Genomic DNA, 23,260 nt, shown 5'->3' with positions numbered 1-23,260 from the left:
TCGGTAGGTAGGCAGATAGATTGGTAGGTAGGTAGGTAGGTGGGTGGGTAGGTAGATCAGTAGGGAGATAGGTAGATAAAGTGATCGGTAGGTAGGTAGGTAGATCGGTAGGTGGGTAGATAGGTAGGGATATCGGTAGATGGGTAGATAGGTAGGCAGATAGGTAGATAGAGAGATCAGTAGGTAGGTAGGGAGTTAGGTAGGTAGGTAGATAGAGAGATCGGTCAGTAGGTAGGTAGGTAGATAGGTGGGTAGATCGGTAGGGAGATGGGTAGATCAAGAGATCGGTAGGTAGTAAGTAGATAGATAAATCGGTAGGTAGGCAGATAGATTGGTAGGTAGGTAGGTAGGTGGGTAGGTAGATCAGTAGGGAGATAGGTAGATAAAGTGATCGGTAGGTAGGTAGGTAAATCGGTAGGTGGGTAGATAGGTAGGGATATCGGTAGATGGGTAGATAGGTAGATAGAGAGATCGGTAGGTAGGTAGGTAGGTAGGTAGGTAGAGAGACCGGTAGGTAGATAGTCGGCCAATATACAACAGGACTGTGACTACTGACATCAGAAATCGAAAAATAAAAACTCTATGACCACCAACGAGTTTGGCCTGAAGTGGGCCGGCAGTTTAGGTCTTCCTAAATTTCAGCGTGTTTTTCAACAACAGGCCTTTTTCAGAGCAGACATGTTTAGTTGTCAGAAAAAAAAAATCACAGGTGTCACTGATGATATTAAAGGCCCTGATCCAGGGTTCAACAGAAACGGCAGCCATTTTGAGAAAATGATAACCAATTCTTGGCTTTCGGTTACCTTCAGTGGCAGCCACTTTACAACTTACAGAAAACAGAGACTGTTGTAAACAGCAAACTGTGCACCCAAAATAAAGACATTTTAAATATTTGTTGCATTAGTGATATTTAAATACTGCTGTTTAAGTCAGAACTGGACAACTATTCTATATATTCTTTTACATCATATTTTTAGTATTAAGCTGGTGACACAAGGTGACTAAAAGACCTGGACTCAGTGTCTGTAGTGTATGAAGTGAAAACCAACTAAATACACACATAAAAATCTATAATTTATAATCTATAATGATCCATAGTGTCTGAAACAAAAGAGATTCATAAAATAACACACCGACATTTATTTATAATGGTCATTTATACATCATACATAATAAATGAGATGACAAATAAAAAATATACAAACCAGGAAAAACAGTACTGCATTATTCTCACGTATGATATGTTCTGCATATTTAAGTAAACCTTCAATGTTCTCTGCAGATTGTTAAAAAAAATCTATGTCTGTGTTACGTCTGAGTTCAACTCTACATCAGAGTCAAATCATCGAAACATGAAAACAAAATGAAGCAAAGTGAGAATAAAGACGCCAGCAGAGCAGGTGTGTTTGTTAGTTTAGGGCGAAGTTCATGTGCTAGAAGATATTACAACTTAAATACAGTTGAAATATCGTTAACAGTCGGAGCGAAGTGCAAATGTGCAAAGTAGGTATATGAAATCCAATCGTTTGTTGATTCTGCCACGCAGTATTTCAGATAAACTTGTGGCTCACCACACAAGCAGCAAACGGCCAAATATATTTTTTAATTAAAATTTTAAATTAATGTCTGAGTCTGTGAGTTAATATATGGAGAGAAACATTCCACTAAGTCTCCTTGGTGACTGATTTTTACAGGGTTCCCACAAATTCTCACTAATCAATTTCAAAATATTTTCCATAATATTTTACCCCATTTCAATTACTTTATTTAAGTAGCTTAAAACTGGTGGGCCGACAAAGTAATACATTCATTCATTCATTTTCCATAACTGCTTATCCTGTTAGAGGTCGTGGGGGGGGGCTGGAGAATATCCCAGCTGACATTGTGGGCGGGGTCAGCCAATTTAGAGTCACCAATTAACCTGCATGTCTTTGGACTGTGGGAGGAAGCCAGAGTACCTGGAGAAAACTCACGCTGACACGGGAGAACATGCAAACTCCCACCCTAGCATAAGCATATAAGCAAACAGCTAGCGCTTGCTAACCTTTCGTGCTCATTAGACATTCCCGCTGCCAACTAGCTACTTGTGTCAGTCGATCAGACCGGCACATACGGGTACTTCACGAAACATCGAGGCCACGCCCCTTTTTGGGGGACAGAAAACTGAAGACACGGTAGATCTCAGTGCAATTTGACGCATTTAGATTAGAATTTTGAGAAGTTTGTCTGCGTTTATTTCTTGTTACAGGCATCTAATAGTTGTTCTTTGACCTTGGCCTGAACCTAAGCTTTCGCATACCTTAATGATCGCTGTCATGACCTTTTAGATGATCTTTCCCTCAAAAGGGCGGCGTGGCCTTGGTGATAAAGCAATGCCAGTCTGGCCTGTGTATCACATGATACTAGTGACGTTTCAACAATCACGCAGCCCGGCACAAGAACAAGAAATACGAGGAAGATATTTTGTGTAACATTAGACTTGTTATGAGATTTTTAACAACATATTTTAAACAACAGCCAAAACATTCTGTTAAATTAAAAACATTCCCAGGCCTGGTAAACTTTTTTCGTAACTGTATAGGAACCCTGTTATTCCTTTTCAGCGTTGCCCACAGAATTAGAAACCATTTGTGGCGGTAGCTGCCGAGGAGGCTAACTTTCCGTTTTTTTTTTCTCAACTGTGTGTATTAGTCTATGTCCCTTCTCTGAATCCGGAGGTTTTGTAGGTTCCTGAACGCAGCACAGGCGGAACTCTTCATGAGTTCATTTTTTTCCTCGGTAGCAGTTTGTGGAGTTTTAAATCACAAGGGTGGATAACTGATCAGATCAGATCGATGGACGAGAGGAGCAGCTGCTGCAGAGGCGAGTGAAAACACACTTTAAGACCAAGTGCAATGAGTGGTCAAGTGTCACTTTCAATGCACCTGGCGTTCTGCTGCTCCGTCTGTGCCCAGAGTACACTCTGCCCTACAACAATGTGGAGAAATGAAAAACCAAAGACATACCAGTAGCACTCCTAATGAACAGTGGCAGCAGATGTTTTAATCGTGGCGTGAATGTGTGGGAAACCCTGTTTTTACTTTAACATAAATGTATTTGATGCAGCAGTCTAACTTCCCCCTCTGGGAGTTGAACAGAAACCAGCTGATGTGATGCTTTTTGGCCCGGTGTTACACACCAAGAGGAAAACAGTGTAAAGCTTAAATTAAAAAGAAGGCACAATCAAAACCTGTTGATTTGAACATTTCAAGTGCTGTTTTTTGATATTTTGCATGTGTAGTAACCAACCTCACTGCTGTATGGTGTTTAAATATGTGCATCTGAAGCAAATGCAGAATTATCCGTGGAGCACTTCTGGTAAACATGATGGTGACAAACTTTGTACAACAAGACAAAGTAAAAAACAAATGTTGGATGCAATTCTTGGCAGCAACCTTCACCGTCATCCTGTCCTTCGTTTGATGCCGTGGTGGAGTCTGAATTCAGAGAGGTATTAGAGTCACTGGTCAGTAACATTTGGCTGCATTATATCAGGCCTCTAAATTAGTGCAAGAGATTCTAGCTACTGCAGCGCTGTCGCTCATCCTGTTCGGTTTTAAGGTCAGTCATGCAAATCACATTCATAATTGCACTTGAGGTTACTTCATGTAAAAGCTAGACTTTGTGTTATTCCTCTCTTTGCTCCTCTCGCTTCCTGAAGATGTGGCTACATGTCCTGCAGATCTCTCTCCAGGTATTTCTTCATCCGCTGACAGCGAGGACACGAGTCCCCGGCAGCCTTGCAGGCCAGGTGAAACACAGCCTTACAATCTTTACATCTGCGTCAGAGAGAAAAAATAAACATAAAAAAGTGAATGTTAAGGCAGTTTGAAATACAAGCTCCATATCATGTCAAGAACAAGTAGAATTACCACCCCACGGTTTACATCCATGTCTGTGAAAACATGGATGCTTCACACACATCTTCCTCCCGACAGCACAGATCTATACAGTCAGTACAGTTTCAAGGTGAACACCCAAGATTAGTGTCACTAATTCAGTATCAGACCAAATGTCTCCCCTTCTGCTCCTGAGATATGATGTTGAGAAATGACCAGAAAAGTGTTTTTGCGGAACATTATGATGTCACAGTGAAGCTGACCTTTGACCTGTTGGATATAAAATGTCATCACTTCATCATTTTGTACCATTAGACAGCTGTGTGAAGTTTTCTCATAATTAGTGTAAGAATTCTTGAGTTACGGCCAAAACACCTTGACCTTTGACCACCAAAATCTAATCACTTCTTCATTGAGTCCAAGGAGACGTTTGTGCCAAATATGGAAAAATCCCTTAAGGTGTTCTTGATATATCACGTGACAGATAGACAGATGTGCAGGCGGGCGGACGGACAAACAACCAAGACTTTAAGTACTTTTCCAAGCACTCATTTTTTACTTTGCATATTTTTTTCTAAATCTGACATGTTAGCCTGGAGGTTTGACACTGGATTCCTCAAAGAAAACTGAGAAAGAGTTCAGCCTTCTACCTGTCTGTCAAACCTTATCGAAACAGTACGGATCTGAGTGGAGTCCTGTTAAGCATGGCAGCTGCTTGCTCTGCCTGCAGGCTGCTGCTGCAGTTCAATGGCTGGAAAGCCGAGCTAGCTGCTAACTGCTATCGCTGCAGACACATCCCACAAATCCATTCAAAAGCTCCACCAGTCAAATCAGACACACGGCTGCTTTTTTTACTGACGAATTACAGCTTATAACTAGTGCTGCTCAGTGTAAGTGTTTTGCAGGCTAACGAAACATCCTGGCACCGTCTATTTACTGGCATTTAGTAACCCAGTTGGCACTCTGATCTCATATCACTGTTCTCTGCTTCCTTATTTAAAACATTTTCCTGATACGTTTTCATAAAATCTTTTAACATTCTGTTCTTTCAATTTTACTTCAGTACTTTTTCAAGGGCCAAGTAAAGAAATGTCAGCTTTTCAAGGTATTCCAGCACTTACATATCTGAACCTGAAGGACCTTGTGTAAACCCTGAATAATATATAATTCTCTGGTTGACATTTTATGTGCATCCACTGTTGTTTTAAGATACATTAAGGTAATAAAAATTGGTCAGTGTTTCTTTGACAAAATCAACTTAAACACGATAAAAAATTAAGGATTTAAAACCTCTTCATTTTATTTGATTTTAATGTGGCGTGACACAATGAACACAATGTATTCTGTTATTAAAGGCATAAAAACCTGAATAATAGGTTTTCATATAATCATGACACAGTAAATACATATATAAAAAGAAATATTTTATGTCATGTTTCTTTCTTTGAAATATTTAAGATGCCTAAATAAAAACAAAGCTTCAAAAAAATCGTTACTTCTCTCTTTAACAATCCAAATTTCTTTGACTAATTCCTATAAAAATCCTGTTTGTTTTTTTAATACCAAGCCATAATTATGAAGCTCAAACTGTAGTTTGGTCTCAGTATGTAAAAGACAACTTGACTTCTGCTGCAACAGAAGTGAAAATGTTTCAGCACACATTCGTTTTTTTGTCTCTGAGGGTTATTTTTGTCATTTATCAACACCTGACCTCAGTGGGAGGTGCATAAAAGTAACCAGAAGAAACTGGAAGTGTTAAATGCAGACGAAGAAGTGAAATAAAGACGCATCTTTTGCGCAAGACAACAAAAACATGGCTTTTTGTCCTCTAATACTGTGTCCGCTTTTATAAAATGTTTCCTTTTGACTTTACTCTTGACATGAAACAAATACTGCAAATGAAAAATAGTACTTGTGAGGATGAACTACTCAATATGTGCGTGTGAAGTGGAAGATAACATACCTGGTGGTGGTGTCAAACTGGAAGGGGAAGATGATGTCATTAGCGTGACATATCTGACAGATGAAGCCACGCTGCGTGCACAGGTCACAGTGGAACACGTGGTTGGAGGCGTACTGCAACAGCGTCATCAGGTAGTTTGCATACTGACCCTCTGCTATCTGGAAAAAAAAAAAAAAAAAACACACATGAGGATGTTTCAAGGTGGCGGACGACAGGTGCCGTAACATAATGAACACAGCAGGATACCTGTCGCAGGTCCATGACACTGTACAGATGGCTCGACTCCAGCAGGTACGTTCGTTGTTCCATTCTGGCAGAGAATTAGAAACTATACATGTAATAAAATGTCGTAATAAAATACGATAAAATGTAAAATGCATACACACACACACACACACACACCTGGCGTGGAGTTTCTTGCAGGCTCCGCTGCGGCAGGTGAGCAGGTAGTCGCCCAGCAGGCGTAGCCTCTGCCGCAGGTTGTGGGCCTGGGACATGGACTCAGCGTGCCTCACCAGCTCGGGGTTCAGCAGCTCCAGGTTCAGCAGAGGCTCCTGCTCCACCTGAGCCAGCAGGTGCATGGCCTTCTTAGACACCTGGACGGGAACACACAGGTCACACTCACGGAGTCAGAACATGTTGAAGTTGTGTGTGTGGTAACTGAAAGTGAGTGCTAAAAAAAGCACTGAAACTAGACTTGAAAGACACTCTGCTGGAGCAGTACCAGGGTGCCTACATTACCCACAATGCAACTCAACAGGGCTTTATACAACTTTTATTCCTCAGACCTGTGAACAGACTTTGATGTATTAAATCAGAGCAGCCGCCCTTTAAATGATTTCACCCTGATATCTGACAACTGCATGTGTATCTGTACTTCGTTACGAAGTCATCTGTACGTGCTGCACCTACCTCTCGCTGCGTCAGGTCCCAGTTGTGCACCATGCGTGAAGGGATGATGGTGGTGTCTCCTTGGTGACAGGAGTCACAGTAGTACTGGCCTGAGAACTCACACAGCCTGGCTCTGCCCCGAGACGGTCCGATCTGCTGAGGACACCCTGCGTACGATACACAGCAGAGAAAAAATCAGCCTCTGATTCACATCCACTAAACACATACAAACTTTCTTAACAAGCAGAACATGCGCATCTCACATCCCCCCTGCCCCTACTGAATGGCACTGGCATGACCCGCTCTGCTCTCCCTCTAATTGGCTAGTACTTGTTACCTTCGTTAGTTACGATTAGGCATGAGTAATGGGATTGGCTAGGGTAAGAATATCAGGGTAAACCAATCAGACTCAATCATCATGCCAACACGCAAAAAATACGTCGGTACCTGTTTTTTTTCGGTATCGTAAGTACCAGATACAACTTAACCCTCGGCGGGCCGTGTCAATTCCTGTCGGAACCGACGGGGGCAGTAGATGCACGCCAGTCTGTGCCGAGGACGAGCGCAGAAGAAGAACGCCTGTTCTCCATCGTCTTTGCTAGAAACAATGGCTTCTACAACTGACAGAGCTCAGATCAGGCCCAAAAAATCCAGCCCGGCCCCACCCGAGCCCATGCATGTTCTGTCTGAGCCCGGCCCATCACTCTAACTGTAATTATAAGCCTGAGCCCGGTTTAAACCTGACTTTTTTTAAGGATACAAACTTGGACATTGAAGGCTGACTCTCATCTTTCTTTTCATGGCAAGCCTTCGCCATGTGCCTCTAAGTGTCGAGGTCCCCGTCTTTTTGCTGTCATAAACCAGCATCGCGCTGCACTTGGTACACTCGACGAAGCCGACACACATGTTGTCACTTTCAACAACTCACATGTGGCTAAACACTTAAAAGACAGACGCCCTGACTTGTTTAAAGAATTCAGGGTGAGTGAGTTTCAATTTTTGTTTTTTTTATTTTTATCATGGTATCGAACGAGTACCGAGAATCGTGAAAATTCACTGGTATTGGTATCGACTACTGCAATTCTGGTATCATGACAAGCTTACATGACACTCATAAATAAGAGTTTGCTTTGTTATTTTATGCTGTGATTGTGTGGAAAAGGGGATGAAACAAAGGAAAAATACTAAATTTGAATGAGACAGTTGGACGGATGAGGGTATCATGGACTATGAAGTCTAAATAAATGCTGTTAGTTGGTCATTTGGAGCTTTACAACTCATTACCTGCACATTTGAAGCTCTGAGTGTCCAGCCCCTTCTCTGAAGGCACAGTGCGGAGATGAATGAGAAGTGCTCCATCTTCTTTTAGTCTGTGCTGCACCAGTCTGTTGAGATTTCCAGTCAACCCCGAACATACTACAGGTGGCTCCCCAGAGCTCCCATCCTCCCCACTCTCCAGGTACGAGTCCAGAGCACCTCTGATCAAAACCCTCCAAGAGCGAGCCTCCTCTGTGTTCTCCGCCCTGAGTCTCAGCGTCTCCCTGACAGTCAGGAGTTTGAAAAAGGCCGGTCCTCCTGAGGAGACGTCAGGCACCACGTCTCGGATCTCCTCAATCAGGTGAGTTTGCCGCAGCAGCTTTCGTCCCTCTTGTACCCGAAAGCCTCTCAAAGCTTCCAGAGAGAGGGAGAAGACCAGAGGTGACCATGTCCGAGCCTCAGGATCTGTGGAGAAGTACAGAACAGATTCTTTGATGGAATCCGTTTCCAGATCAACACTCCGAGTCCAGTCGAATTCCTGTGGTGGAGGAGGTGCCTCCTGCCCTCCACATGTCCCCGTGTCAGATGATGGACCACGCTCAGGGCTGGAGGGCGCCGAGGACGGGGATGACACATCCACACCGTTCTCACTGGTGGGTTGCAGCACCTCCCACTGCTCATCAGTACGAGATGCTGGTCGGCATTTGTTGACGGCTTCAACTATCCGGTCCACCCAATCCTCAGCTTCGTCACGATTGGCTGCCCGGAGGTAGAGACGCTTCCCAGGAAAGGCCAGCTCGAAGCGGCCCTCGGGTGAGGCGATGCGAGCATCCTCACACCGCACCAGGGAGCAGTTCTCAGAACATGTCCGCTCCTCTGCGTTGAGATACAGCCGGAACTCGAAGGGCGACAGCTCACAGTAGTAATCACGCCACATTCCCATCGCACCTCGTCGCTCGAGATGTCCGAGTTTCAGCAAGCCACGAAAAGGGTTGGACAGGCCTGACAGACGAGACAGACAGACACAGGTAAGATAAGAGTCAGCAGGAGTTATTTTACATGATCTTTGGTCTATTTTTTGTGTGAAACTAGTTTTGTCAATACTGCTTTTACATAAATGTTTGATCTTAAAGTCACAAGAAAAACATGATAAATATGAACAACATTTAACCTCTTCCGTTCCGCTAGAACGCCAAAGTCCATGTTACGCTAACTTGCTGATTAAAAGCGGGGATTAAATAACACTCTGACATCAGGCTAAATTTTGGCAAGGGAAAAACATTTTCACAGGGGTCCTGCTGCCTCTCACCTCAAGATATCTGAATCAAAATGGGTTCTTCAGGGACCCACAGGTCTCCTCTTTGCAGACATGCCCACATTATGCCAATCCCATGCAGTTTTTCTCATGCAGTACAAATGTTTTTTTTTCTTTCACCTATTGTATTTCTGCACACTGGGGTCCCTAAACAGTTTTGGAATTGCATAAATTGGACACCACTGGAAACCAGAGCTCCCATAGTTGCCATTTTATGTAGTAAGACTTGACCTCACTGTATAAAATGACCAACTGTGACCTCTACAATAATCACAGCCTCATGAAACTTTACAACCCAAGCTAGAGACGTATATTAGCAATAAGGTGGTTTCTCAGCAGTTTCCAGAGCAGATGTGCTCACCATCCATTCACCAAAGAATGCAATTCTTATATAAATCTAGTCTCTGCTTACAGATTACATACACCACTTCTGTTTGGAATAAACTGTTGACCTGCTATCTCACTAAAGATAGCAGATAAGATCATACTTAAGCAAAACAGTGAAGCCTGGAGTAAACTAACTATAGAGCTATTTTCAACAGTTTTTACTACAGAATTGACATTAAAATTTTCATCTTTACCGCAAAGCAACTTTTAGAGAACTTAGGAAAAGAGTGGAGGAGAGTGTTAAGGTGATTTCAAGCCCTGATCACACAGAAAGTGTTTTAGCAGCTGGAGGCGCCTTTTTGTAATTGATTTTAATGAGAATTAAGGTTTTTGCTCGCTGTTTTTGTGTTGCAATGCTCCACACAAACTTCAACTCAGAGCATAAAACCGCACACTGGTCGTCTATGCTTTTTTCCCCATTGTCCAATCGGATGATTTGAGAGGCGGGCCTTCTGTGGTGGTCACGACAACAAGTTTACAGTTGGTAAACAATGGAGGAGAAACTGGTGGTAGGAGCTGCTGGATACTCAGAGCTATACGGCCCGACGATAGACAGCAGGTTGTCAAACTGACCCTGAGTCATCCTGAAATATGCCTGGAAACAGCCATCATGGAGGAGAAGCTGGACCAACTGGTGGTACTCCCCATGACCCACCCTCTTTTTTAGGGTCTCATGTACCCACACAGATCTCTGTTTATCTGCTGACAGCCTCTCACCCTCAACCAGAGCTACAGACAGGACCCTCTGCCTCAACATTTGACGAACTAGATACTAATTACTGTGATCACACAGGAAGGTTAGTGTAAGGACGTGATGGGGTGGCTGCCTAGCAACAATAAAAAGGCACAGCAAGTGTTTTTATTATTAGTGGCATTTGATTTTTTGTGGTGCGCCCTGTGTTTTGCAACCTGCCGTAAAGTAGTGGTCATTTTCATGATCCAATAGTCTATAGTAAATATTGTGCTCACTCTCATTGCCTCATTAGATGATGAAATAAAAAGGGTGACTTGTAATGACAAGTGAAATGTAGCAGTGATGACAGTGATATGATGTCGTGAAATAATAAAGTACTTCCCCTGGTGATAGTGTGACAACTACAGCTCCATAGTCCATACACTGAGGTGACGTTGTGCAAGAAAGACATAATGTTAATTACATTCCAGTGCAATCTGGCCACATCCCAGTAAATGATGCAACAACAGCAGGTGTGTTTTCATTTGACAGCTGATGGAAAACACCTGCTGTGATGTCACTGTTCGGGGAGTGATTAGAGCCGCAAAGTTTTCATTCAAGCTTCCGGTGCTGCAGGAATTTTCTGTCCTATGTAAATAGTGTGGTTTATTTTTCAATTTCACTTTTTGGCCACCTTGACTGACCAGGTGTGTTCACACTTAAGGCACCTTGGGGATTTTCCTGAAGACGACAGAGGAATGTTTTCACACTATCCCACTGATCTACAGGTGGCAGTCACGCACCAAGTACACAAACATGTTGCAAAACATTTAGAGGGAGGGAAATGCATTCAACCTCAAGAATACACTGAATGTGTTTTGCTGAGTAACACTGAATGTAAACAGGAACTTTGATTGAATGATTTGACAGATAATTTTAAAGTGCTTATGTAAATACCTGAGGCTGCCAACTTTTCACTGTCGTTTAATCTGATTATTTATTAATTAATCGATTGGTCAAATGTCTTGCTTTGTTTCACCAAAACTCCAAAATTCAAAGATATTCAGCTTTCAGTGATATGTGACAAAGAAAAGTAAGAAGTCATCTCATTTGAGCAGCTAGAAGCAGAGAGCTGTTGGTATAATTTCCACAGTTTATGTTTAAAAAAAAGACTAAAACAATTAATCAATCATCATGGTAGCAGATGATTTTTCTGATAATTGACCTATCAATTTATCGACTGAACATTTCAGCTCTAGATGAGATGTGCAATCTCTGTCTTTTAACTCACAGAGATAGAGTGTATATAGAGAATAAAGTACCTATTTGTCTGCGATGGACGACACTGGGAGGTGACGGGGCGACCTTCGGCTCAGCTGTGGGAGCAGGAGGAGGCACCTCTTCATGGTCTGACTCCTCCTCCTGGTGGGGCTTGTAGATGTCGTCCTCAGAGATCCAGCAACGAGAATGCTGCAATGGAAATGACACAAGTTTCTCAACCTCTCGAGGTAAAACTTTATTTGACTTAAAATCTTAACTTAAAATCTGTGTGTTTCATAGTTTATTAAAACTGATTTGATTTTCTTTGTGCATTTAACCTCTCTCTGCACATTTAATCTTGTGTGCTGCTGCAGCGTTTATGTTAATATGACAGCATTCGGTTCAGACACGTGCCATCCTAAAAGTGATATGGAAATTTTACTACAGCCGACATACTAAGATTGCTGTTGTGACTGTCATGTAAAAGAAATCAGGGAGCTTATTCAGACGTGAGACTGACACGTTCATTGACAACAGATTAACGCAACATCTGTGTGAAAAGGGGCTACAGGGTCCTTTATAGCACACCATGTACATATGGAAGACGAAATGACGTTAAGTGTCAGGTAATAAATGAATGAATAAATAAACACAGGAATAAACAAATATGGAAAAAAGCAAATAAATGAAAAAAATGCTTAAATAAATGAGGAAGTAAATAAATAAATGTTTAAATTAAATTTAACTTCCTGTCTCATTAACGTAAAGACACAGCAATAAATACATTTAATTTTACAAAACTGCTGAAATAAATTAAAGATATTTATATGTATATTTATGTCCTGTTTAATTAGCAACTTTTATTTATTTATGCAGTCTATTCAGTTTAACACAGAAATTAAAAAATATTGAAAAAAGCAAATAAATGAAAGAAGGAATAAATAAATGCTGAAATAAATAAAAGCATGAATTTAAAAATAAATGCAGGTTAGAATGTCCTGCCTCACTAACGTACAGACACAGTAGAAATATTAAAAATAACTACATATTTTTCTCCTTTCCTGTATTTATTCATGCATTTATCTATTTGTTTCCATATTTATTTTAACATTTATTTATATGTTTTTTTATTTCTGTATTATTTTTTCCATTTATTTATTATTATTTTCTTTTATTTTCTTATTTATTTATTTCCTATTTTTTTATCTCTGTATTTTTTCTATACTTTTTTTTAATTATTGATAAGTAAGTCGTTTTGTGTCCTCCATATATACGGAGGAAATAAAATCACCTGGCACTGACTATTTAGGGCTGCGACGATTAATGGAGTAGTGGACTGACATAATTAATCGGCAACCACTTTGATAATTAATTAATCAATTTTCTTAAGACCAGAGTGGCAAACATTATCTGCTTTCACCTTCTCAAATGTGAGGTTTTACTGCTTTTCACCGTTTTATTTAATTCTAATACAAATATCTTTGGGTTACAGACTTAAAGGGAAAAAACAAGACACATGAAAATGTCAATTTGGCGACATTACACAGAGCAAACAATTAAGATTAACCTATGATAAATTATTTATGAGTTGCAGCCCTGGTTTCATTGCTTCCCTATAAATACGACTTTTAGATCAGATTAACTTATCAGTTCGCTGGAACACGGATAACACACTCAGTGAACAGACCACAGTTTGAATAGTTCCTGTTATCATGTGTCTGTGGGGTTAATAGTGTGAGAACTGTTAGAAACTATGATGAATGATCTCTTTCTTTGTCACTGTCTAAAATAACCCGTGTGTAGCAACCACAGAAATTCCTATAATTGGGGGAAATATTGTGACATAGCCTGGAGCCGTCCCTGCTTGGACATCACGTGTAAAGACACAGAATTAAGGTTTTTGTGCTGCAGGAAAATAACTTTAATCTACAACAACCTGCCACTGAAGCGCTTTCATTTCATTCAAGATCATTGTAACACAGCAGGGCTGACGTGACTACTCATGATCCTCTTGTGTGGGAAAACATTTTTCATGACACAGTGACTTCCAGTGTGAAGAGTCAGGTGTCTTATTCGTCATTTCCTCATTAGGAATGCGGCAATTTTGGAGCAAGGGCAATTCTGCATTTCCCCTATTTGTAAAATCCTGAAGTTGTACTCAGGAGCCAGAGCACAGTGAAACACAGGAGAGTGTGTAAATACACTTACTGATAGAGAATCTGAGGACAACTTCCTGCTCAGGATGCTGGTAGAGCGACGTATGCCTTGATGCACTGAAGGCTCCGAGATCTCTGCTTCCTTCTCCACCTTGAGAGGCTCAGGACTCTCCTCAACAACCGTCGTATGAACGTCCTCTACAGGCTCCACAGATTCAACAGGCTCACTGACTGTAGAGAGAACGTCTGTGTCCGAGTGCAACTCAGAAGAGTCGCTAATGCAAACTTCAGATGGAGAGAAGTTCACATGGTTGTCATCAGACGTTGGCAGTGGCTCTGAATCAGACAGCGCTGAGTTTGGAAGCGGGTCCACGAGGTCTTGGGAGGGTGTAGAGGGACCGTGAGTCTCGCTGTCGGAGCCACTGGAAACAGCCGTCTCTGAGTACTGATCTGGACCTGTGCTGGAGACAAAGGAGTCTTCACGCATGGAGTCCTGACTGCAGTGGCCACTCTCTCTGAAGTCTGTCAGAGAGCTGCGGAGAAAAGGACAAGTCATGATATATTTTACTGCACGTGTATTATTATCGCTTTCTAATTTCAAAGGATAGAGCTGACATTATTCTACATTTTTCTTACTGTCAACAAACCTAAAGAAAACCCCCCAAGCCCATTCATTCCAAGTGAATTACAAAAGTTCATCCAATCAAATGAGACATTGGGCAACTAGTTAGCCTAGTCATAGAAATTTGTATTCTACTGTTTGTGAGTCTACTAGCTGAAACTACTAGAAAAACAATGCACACTGTTTTCAGTTTGAATGTGCCCCAAGTGAGGAAGGCGTGTGGACTTTGCTGAGACTTTAAAGACAGCTTCAATATATAAAAAGGCTCAATAATTTACCAGAACAGCTGAGCAGTGTGGTTTTTATCAAACGTTACTCATACAGGAATAAATAGCACATTTGTGGGGGACTATTTTCAGCTGTGGATTAATCCACATTTGGTGCAGTAGTGAGTATTTACAGCAGCAGGATGGTGTATGTGGGATTAACTCAAAATAAACTGCAGTGTGTGTGTTCATGGTAATGAAGGCGAATGATGTGACTCATTGAGGAAACAGATATATCCGGATTATGGGATGAATTCTGTGCTGTTTTTTCCATCTTTTCATGTAATCTGTTGACAATTAGATAAATATAGAACATCACCAGCCTAATTCTTCAACACAAATCTGCTCTTGTGCTCCTACATATCCAAAGACACAGCTAGAAGATGCACTTACTCCTTCTGTGGCCCCTTGGTGCTGATGCTGACGTTAATGGGCATGTCCAGGTCACATGAAGACCACTGCTCTCCTGTCGGGCTGCGGGGGTCCTGCCCCTGCAGGAGGCTGTCAGAGCTCAAGCTGGAGGAGAGCTGAGAGGAGCCTGTGGTGTCCAGGCTTAAATTAGACGAGTTGAGCGCAGTCCTGCCACCCTGTAATACATTTGTCCCTCTCCCCAACATAGTCACAGGGCACCCTCTCTGCATGTCCAGTGCATCTGACGAGCCTGACGACTGGGACACTGTATCCCACGATTCTTTATACGTGGGTTTGGAGGTGGGAAGGTCTCCGCCGTTGAGAGGCAGGTCGAGTGAGTCCGCCTGGGCCATGGGGCAGAGTCCAGCAAGAGCCAGAGGCGTGGTGGTCCATTCGTTGAGGACAGCTGACTTGTAGGAAAGGCTGAATGTGAGAGACGCCAGACCCTGGAGGTAGCTGAGCAGAACTTCCCGCTCCTCTGTGTTCAGGAGCAAGGCACTGGGCTGGTAGTGGGCCCGCAGCTTGGAGCCCTCACGGAACAGCGATGCGAGGTAGCACTCCAGCAGGCCGTGGTTGAGGGCCAGCCGCAGCCAGGCTCGGCAGCGACCCACGTCCGTGCCCACGAAGCTAATCTTCTCCAGCTCTGTGATCACATCACTGGGGATTTAACAGAGAGTTATTACACTTCATGAGTTGTCACAGAATAATTTAATGTGTCTATGGCTGCAACTAATGCTTTTTTACCTGACCTCAAAATATCTGAATAAAATGGGTTATATGGTTACCCATGAGTCTCCTCTTTACAAACATGCCCACTTCATGAAAGTCCCATTCAATTTTGGGCACAAAAAACCCATGCAGTTTAAGCATGGAGTACAAATGTGTTATTTTCACCTATCTTATTTGAATATTTCTGCATACTGACGTCCCTAAACAGTTTTGGAATTGCATAAATTGGGTATGACCGGAAAGCTGAGACTTTTGTGGATTCAATGAGCCCAATTTTATCAATGTGTAATAGTGTTAGCCTCCATAGTAGCCATTTTATTGTCGTAATTTAATTTTTTTGTGTGTTTTTTTTAATTTTACCTCACTGTATAAAATTACCTATAGTGACCTCGAGAATTATCACAGCCTCATGAAACTTTACAGACACAAACTAGAAATGTGGAGCATTCAGAAGATGGATGTTTTAAATCCGTATGTTGACAATTAGGGGGTTTCTCAGCAGTTTCCAGAGCGGAAGTGCTCACCATCCAACCACTGAAAAATGCAATTCTTACAGAAATTTCAAAATGTCAAAAGTTTTTGATACCAAGTCATACGCATGGATTTTTCTGTGGTGTTCCACAACTTCTTGGTGTCTTACTGTGGTATTTCAGAGGGATTTTTGACCAATTTTAATCAACTCTCGAATGGTAAAAAATGCTTACATTTAGCATCAAAACTGAGTAAGTAACAGTGTCAACCCCAAAAATGCTGCGACAACTTATGAGAAACTTATGAGAAATATGCCACATACTGTTGACCTACTATGTCCTCGTGAAAAGGCAAAAATGGGAGAGGTTAATGAGGGTTAAAGAGGTTAATCTAATTGCTTCAGTAATGATGTCTTTTTAGTATAAACATGCTCTTACCGGTGGGTGACGGTCTTGAGGAGGCTCCAGAAGAAAGGCTGAGGGAGGGGTCCTCTGTCTCCCTTCCTACTCCGGCTGCCAGACTCCGAGCGGATGTACTTGCTCTTGATACCGTGGATGAAGATGGCCTCCAGGGCACAGCAGAGGAGGTTCGCATCACTGTCTTCGCTGGTGACCACTGCGTCCGACGTCACATACCGCTTCTGCAGGGCCTTGAGCGACTGCGCCAACTTCTCTTTGATCTACGTGTGAAAGAGCGTGAGAGAAGGAAATATTGTCAGCTTCCTCATTTCTTTGGAAGAGAGATTAAACTGAGGCGTGGTTCTGATTATGAGAAGCAGGTTGGCAAACAACTGCTCAGTTCACCAACACACACATTAAGAGCCACATTTTTATGTGCAGTAAATAAAACAGACGGCACATTTTCTGCATTCCAATCTGCAGTGTGATGAGGACTAGGCGGTGAGGTGGCCATGCTGTTATGAAACATAGATTACCTACGGTCACATGACACCTACTCAGCTGACATGGAAACACAGAGATCTAGGACACTACTGCATGGCTGAAGCTTTTATTGAGGTTTTTAAAAGCTTTGAGTGACTGTCAACACATTTCATCAACCTAAAAAAAGTCCTTGAATGAAATCCTCAATTTGAATAAAGTTATCCATTGGATTAAATGAGTTTGTCTTTTTTTCTACTAACTAAATCAAATTTCTATATAAAATAAATGTAATTAATGACGCTGTTATAGTGCCCTATTAATAAAGGAGCATGCCGTCTTTTATGTGCAGCAAGTGGGAGAGCAAATCGTTTTTTGAATGTTGCTTTTTACAGGCTTAATGCCAACAAATATGGACTTAAGTACAATTTTGTCAGATAAAAAAATGCCATCAATTGTGGAAATGCCTGCGTCTATCTTCTTCCAATAAATTGTGACTTTTGGACTTTAACACTGTGGAGTTATTGGAAATGTTTGGAACATATCAGTCTGAGACAATCCAACACAGCCGCCACTGGAATCTTAGACTGCTTTCAGACCTAGAGTCGTCTCCTTTGGTCTGAATCAGGGACTTATTTTGTTTCAAAGTTGTATAATTGCCTAGAGTTGGTTCGTGTTCTCACGGCAGCATTTACAAGCAGACCAGATCAAATGTCTTGTGTGAGAAAGCTGCTCTTGATTGGTCAGAATTTCCATGTGGGAAAAATCCAGGAAGTAAAGCAAACGTTGAAGAAGAGTACACTTGCAAGATAAATGTGACACTTTCTAATGTCACAATGGACGGACAACTACGCAGGTTGATTTTAGAGACCACCTCTTCAAGAAGGTCTCGGTCTGGTTGTTTTGGTGCAGTTCTGAGTGTGATTGCTGTGTCAACACCTGCCCAAACGAACTGCAAACTGAGGGCAAACAAACTTGAGTTCCACTGAACCGAACCAAACAGGGCAGGTGTGAAAGCACCCTTATTCTACAAATAATTCTACTGTTTATAAATCATAGGTTTAAACAGAACTAATAAACATGCACACAAATAAATGAATTAGAATTTTAATGTCGACATTATGAATGAAGCTTCAAGGATTCAAACTCCTCAGCACAGCCCTACAGAGAACACATAACAAGCTTACATTATGCAATATGTTGCAGGGTACAAATTGATCCTTCAGCAACTCTTTGAAAATGATGGTCTCAGTGTTCACGTCACTGAGCACTGACGCACTCTTCTTTTACTGTGCTTCACTTAGCAGGACTTGAGGAACAACACAGCTAAGAAAACATTCCAGGGGACCAATTCTCTGCCTGCTTCCCCAGCTTCCTGACTCATATACATTAACAGCAAGTCAGCAGTACATTGTACACTGCCATGCTGTTTAATACATCATGTTACAACAGTGTACTCTGCTAACCATTAACTAAGCAAGGCCTGCACTCATTCTCCGCTGCTTTAAGATCTGCTATTGTTCAGCCATTGAGTCTGCATCTTATCTTGTGTCTTTAAAAGACTATGTTAAACGTTTTTTAACGACACGGCAAGAGAATGGATCACCAAGTTCAGGCCTGAAAGTGCTGTAATGTTGAAGTAGTTACAACAGTTAAATTACAACATGCGTTACATAAATGTCACAACCGGACAAGCAGAGATCCTTCCAAGAAGCTAATAGTCAATCTGACACTGACACTTGAGCTCTCACAGAGACAAAGAAAGAGTAAACAATGAGAAGTCTACAAGGAAACAAGATATTTGCACACAAGGGGAAAGCTTGTGGTTTTACCTGTTTGACATCTTTAGCCTCAGGTGGCGAATCTGGCATCTGTGTAGCTAGCATGGCACCTCCAGGGAAGGTTTACTCCCACATGGCACGCTGAAAAACAAAAAGTATTCCTTTGACATGTGCAGAATGCAACAGGCTTACCAAACAGCGTCTCTAACACCAACTATATTGACCCCTGCTCCACTGCTGACATGACTTTTAGCATATAAAATGGATAAACAAGTAGTGCGAGCTTGTGAGCCCTGACAGACAAGCAAAGCATGTGATAATAAGGAAGCTGTGCTTTTTTTTCCTTCCTCACTTCATGCTAGCACATTTGCCACTGAGATATCATTACATTTTCCATCACAAGACTGTGTGCTGAGACATATCTGCTATTTCATGGTTTCAGTAAGTCGACCGCGCTGCGACTGAGTCATGTGAGCCGCTGATTAAAGAGGGTGTCTGCAGGGAAGTAGCTACAAACTGCTTCAGGACTGACTTCCCCAATCAAAAAGCACTGTGAAGGGAAATCAGATCTGAACAGGATGACACTTAGAGTCCCTGACACGAGATAAGATAGCTCTAAATACCTCTAATGCCAAGCTACTGACAAAAATAGGATTACTTAACAGCAGATAGACAAGTGGTGTGAAGCAATAGTCTTCCAGTCAGTGCTAAGATAAATGTCCTTTGTTATATCACTCAGATCTAAAGTACAAAATCGAGGTAACAGTACTTTGCTTACGTATTCACATTTTATGCAATGGTATACTTCTACTCAGGGGTAAAGACTGTACTTTTTACTCCACAACATTTGTCTGACAGCCGTATTTTTCATAAACTTCCTGCCCTGTGAAAACCATGTCTTTCCAAAGTTGGTGCAACAGAAGGATGACTTCTTCTCAAGACAGAAAAAACTCTTTAAAACTAATTTTGGAACAGCTGGAAAATACATTGTCGTTTTTTTCTGAGCTCATAAATGGTCGACTTTTTAGGAAGACGTGGTTCTCACAGGACAGCGACACGACAAACATATGACGCAAAGACATTTTTAGAAAACAACAATGCAGAAATGTCACGTTTTATGAAATGTTATGTTTTGTGAAGTGTCATTGTGTTTTCTGACATTTTACGTTGTCGTGTGAGGTGTCATTCTTTCTGCAGGGTGTCCACAGATATAGCAAACTTGAATTTTAGACTATTTAAGACCTTTTTAATACCACCTTATATGACATTTAAGGCCAAACCTGCAATGGAAATACACATACACACACAAAAAATGTCCTTGCTGTCATCAATGCCATTTATTATTGCAATTATTCGGTCTGTCCAATGATTGTCAACAGTCATTGGGTGTGTCAGGCTGGAGACATTTTCGCAGTAACGTAACTGGAAATATTTAAAATCCATTGAATCTGAATTGAAGACAATGTAAGACTTTTTAAGGAGCTGCAGACACTTCTTCTTCTTTCGGGGGTCGCCACAGTGAATCATCTGCCTCCATCTAACCCTGTCCTCTGCATCCTCCTCTCTCACACCAACTGACTTCTTGTCCTCTTTCACTACATCCATAAATCTCCTCTGTGGTCTTCCTCTAGGCCTCTTGCCTGGCAGTTCCAACCTCAACATACTTCTGCCGATATATTCACTGTCCCTCCTCTGAGCATATCCAAACCATCTCAGGCTGCCCTCTCTAACATGAGCTGTGACCCTATCCATCCTCATCACTCCCAAAGAGAACCTCAACATCTTCATCTCTGCTACCTCCAGCTCTGCCTCCTAGTGCCACTGTCTCTAAACCAAACATCACTGGTCTCACCACCGTCTTGCACACCTTTCCTTTTAGTCTTGCTTAAGGAGCAGTAAACACCCTGCTCTGACATGGTGTTGTATTTTGTGAAATGATGTTTTCCTGTGTGAAATGTCAGTGTTTTCTTAAATGTATTAGTGTTTTCTGACATGTTCTTGAGTTTTATAAATACAGTAAAATGCAACATACAAATAAATGCAGCAGTAATATTACTCCAAAACCATCATATATAATAGTAAACCACTAACAAGAACCATTTTACTGCGCAGTGAGTGCCTACTCCACATACTTTAAATACCTTTAGCTGATAATGCTAACATACAGTCACTATAGTAAGATTTTAAATGCACTACTTTCACTTTTAGTGGCGTGTTTTAACAGTACTTTTAGTATTTTACTTGGCAAAGGATCCAGACACTTCCTCCACTACTGCTCACAGTAATGTAGCGGTCATTTAGTTTGCATACTGATAGTTTACTGTCAAAGGTGACATACATTTGAACATTTTCCTCGAGCTGACTGGCACCAAGTTGCCAAATGTAACGTTAGCTTGTGTTTTGGGCGTGTGACGGTATTCAGGCTCGACAGGGAAGGTCGAGACATGTTTACAACACAACAATAGACATTTATGAAAAGCAGCGTTCATGTAGCAGTTAGGTCAAAACAGTGAAACATGACACTGACAGGCAGCGTTAGTCTTACTGAGACATTAGCTACGGATGCTAACGAGCTAGCTTCTTACCGAAACAGGTCGGCTAACTTGGCATTAAGGTCCCAACACACCCGCTGTGTCCGCCGGAAATTATTATTCACTCGGTAAATATCCGTTAAATGCTCCTCAGTCCGTACAGTCGCTCTCCATCGCTCACAAAACACCCAAAATAATAAAACCGCAGGGAAATGAGCGTTTACTCGGATTTGTTTCCTCGAGAGACGGGACGCTCTCTTGCCACTATCCGGCTGAGGTGAAATGCATCATGGGAACTTGACTCGGTGATGCCTTCAGGCTCTGTCAGAAATACGGGAATAATAACAAAAGCTTTACAGGAACTTATATAAACGATATTTTCCTGAAATTAGTTGCTCATATACAGATTAATTTATGTAGGATTGTAACTGAATACACTCAATGAACTCCTGGAATTAAGTAAAACGTTCAGGCACTTGTTTTTTTACTCTAGTATTTCCTTTTAATGCCACTTTATACTTCTTCTTCACAACAATTCAGAGGGACATATTGTACTTTTTCCTTCACTACAACTGCTTGACAGCTCTGGTTATTAATTTATTTAAAGTCAAGACAGGACAGCTGAAACTAATAAATGGAGTGACATAAAGTTAATGGCAACTACTCTTCAGAAATAATTATTTAATTATTTTTCATGTAAAAAATATCCCTGTTTCAGCTTCAGAGTTGTTGTTTTTTGCCTCTTCTTTTTATTATTACTATTATTATTTATTATCATTATTATTATTTATTTATTATTATTATTACTATTATTGTTGGACAAAATAAGCATTGTGATCTTGGGCTCTTGTAAAGGCACTTATCAGTACTGTCTGAAACTTTACACACCAAACAATAAATTGATTATGAAAGACAATAATCAGCAGATCAATACGTAACGAAAATGACAATTAGTTGCAGTTCAATACGTAATAGTTTCAATATCTAGAAATAATCTGATAATACAATATATAATAGAAAAACAGCCACAGGGGGCTATGCAAATGAAGACAGTTGAAACAAATTAATAGACTTACATAAACGTAATGGTGACTATTTTATTTAATAATAATAATTTAAATATTTTTCATACATTTTCATTTTCATTATTATCATTATTGTTGTTGTTATTATTTTGATAATAATACTAATTATTATTATTATCATTATCATTATTATCATCATTGTTCATAGTATTATTAATATTATTATATTTTCAAAACTGTGTTTATTTATTCATTCATTCATTCACTTATTTATTTTTTTATTTTTTTATTATGGCTGAAAAAAACAACGTTTTCACTTTGGGCTCTTGTTCAGTATTTTCTGAAACTTTACACACCAAACAATCAATCAGTTAATCCAAAAAATAATCAGCAGATCAACACATAATGAAAACTATCATTAGTTTCAGTCCAATACAAAAACGTTTACATAATCTAATGACATAATATATGATGGTAAAACAGCTGTAGGTGGCATTTCTTTACACTGATTACTTTTAATACTTTAAGTACATTTTCCTGAGTACACTTACATATTTTTACATGAGGAACATTTTCTATGCAGGACTTTTACTTGTAGCGTATTGTAGTTTTATTGAAGTGTGGTTTTAGTACTTTTACTTTGGTAAATAATCTGAGTACTTCCTCCTCCACCACTGGTGACCGCACTAATGAGTCCGTGGGCTGCCTCCTTATATCCAGCAACACATGTGCAGAAATACCTAGTCTATTAAATATGCTTTATCCA

At 40.9% G+C, this 23,260-nt stretch overlaps 1 protein-coding gene across 1 annotated transcript; it reads right to left on the bottom strand.

Moving 5' to 3' along the window:
• Positions 1-1,143: 1,143 nt before the first annotated feature.
• plekhm1 (pleckstrin homology domain containing, family M (with RUN domain) member 1) lies at positions 1,144-21,751 on the bottom strand. The gene is made up of 12 exons (XM_033611331.2): positions 21,524-21,751; positions 18,990-19,079; positions 16,717-16,958; positions 15,062-15,736; positions 13,833-14,313; positions 11,687-11,834; positions 8,017-8,991; positions 6,754-6,899; positions 6,244-6,437; positions 6,088-6,151; positions 5,842-5,999; positions 1,144-3,818 (listed from the first exon to the last, which is right to left on the bottom strand). Exons 2-12 carry the CDS (start codon positions 19,041-19,043, stop codon positions 3,707-3,709), a joined length of 3,249 nt encoding a protein of 1,082 aa, XP_033467222.2. The 5' UTR covers positions 19,044-19,079; positions 21,524-21,751; the 3' UTR covers positions 1,144-3,706.
• Between the last annotated feature and the right edge of the window lie 1,509 nt (positions 21,752-23,260).

This window comes from Epinephelus lanceolatus, chromosome 21 (assembly GCF_041903045.1).
Source record: "Epinephelus lanceolatus isolate andai-2023 chromosome 21, ASM4190304v1, whole genome shotgun sequence".
In the NCBI taxonomy this organism is placed as follows: Eukaryota; Metazoa; Chordata; class Actinopteri; order Perciformes; family Serranidae; genus Epinephelus; species Epinephelus lanceolatus.
The sequence above is the reverse complement of the archived record's forward strand: the minus strand, read 5'-3'. Positions and strand labels throughout refer to the sequence as shown.

Coding starts and splice junctions, on each gene's coding strand:
- plekhm1 (XM_033611331.2), bottom strand. CDS start 19,043: ATGCTAGCTACACAGATGCCAGATTCGCCACCTGAGGCTAAAGATGTC. Junction 11,835..13,832: donor TGTCCTCAGATTCTCTATCA/GTAAGTGTATTT, acceptor TTTCCATTGCAG/CATTCTCGTTGCTGGATCTC. Junction 6,900..8,016: donor TCAGAGCTTCAAATGTGCAG/GTAATGAGTTGT, acceptor TATCGTACGCAG/GGTGTCCTCAGCAGATCGGA.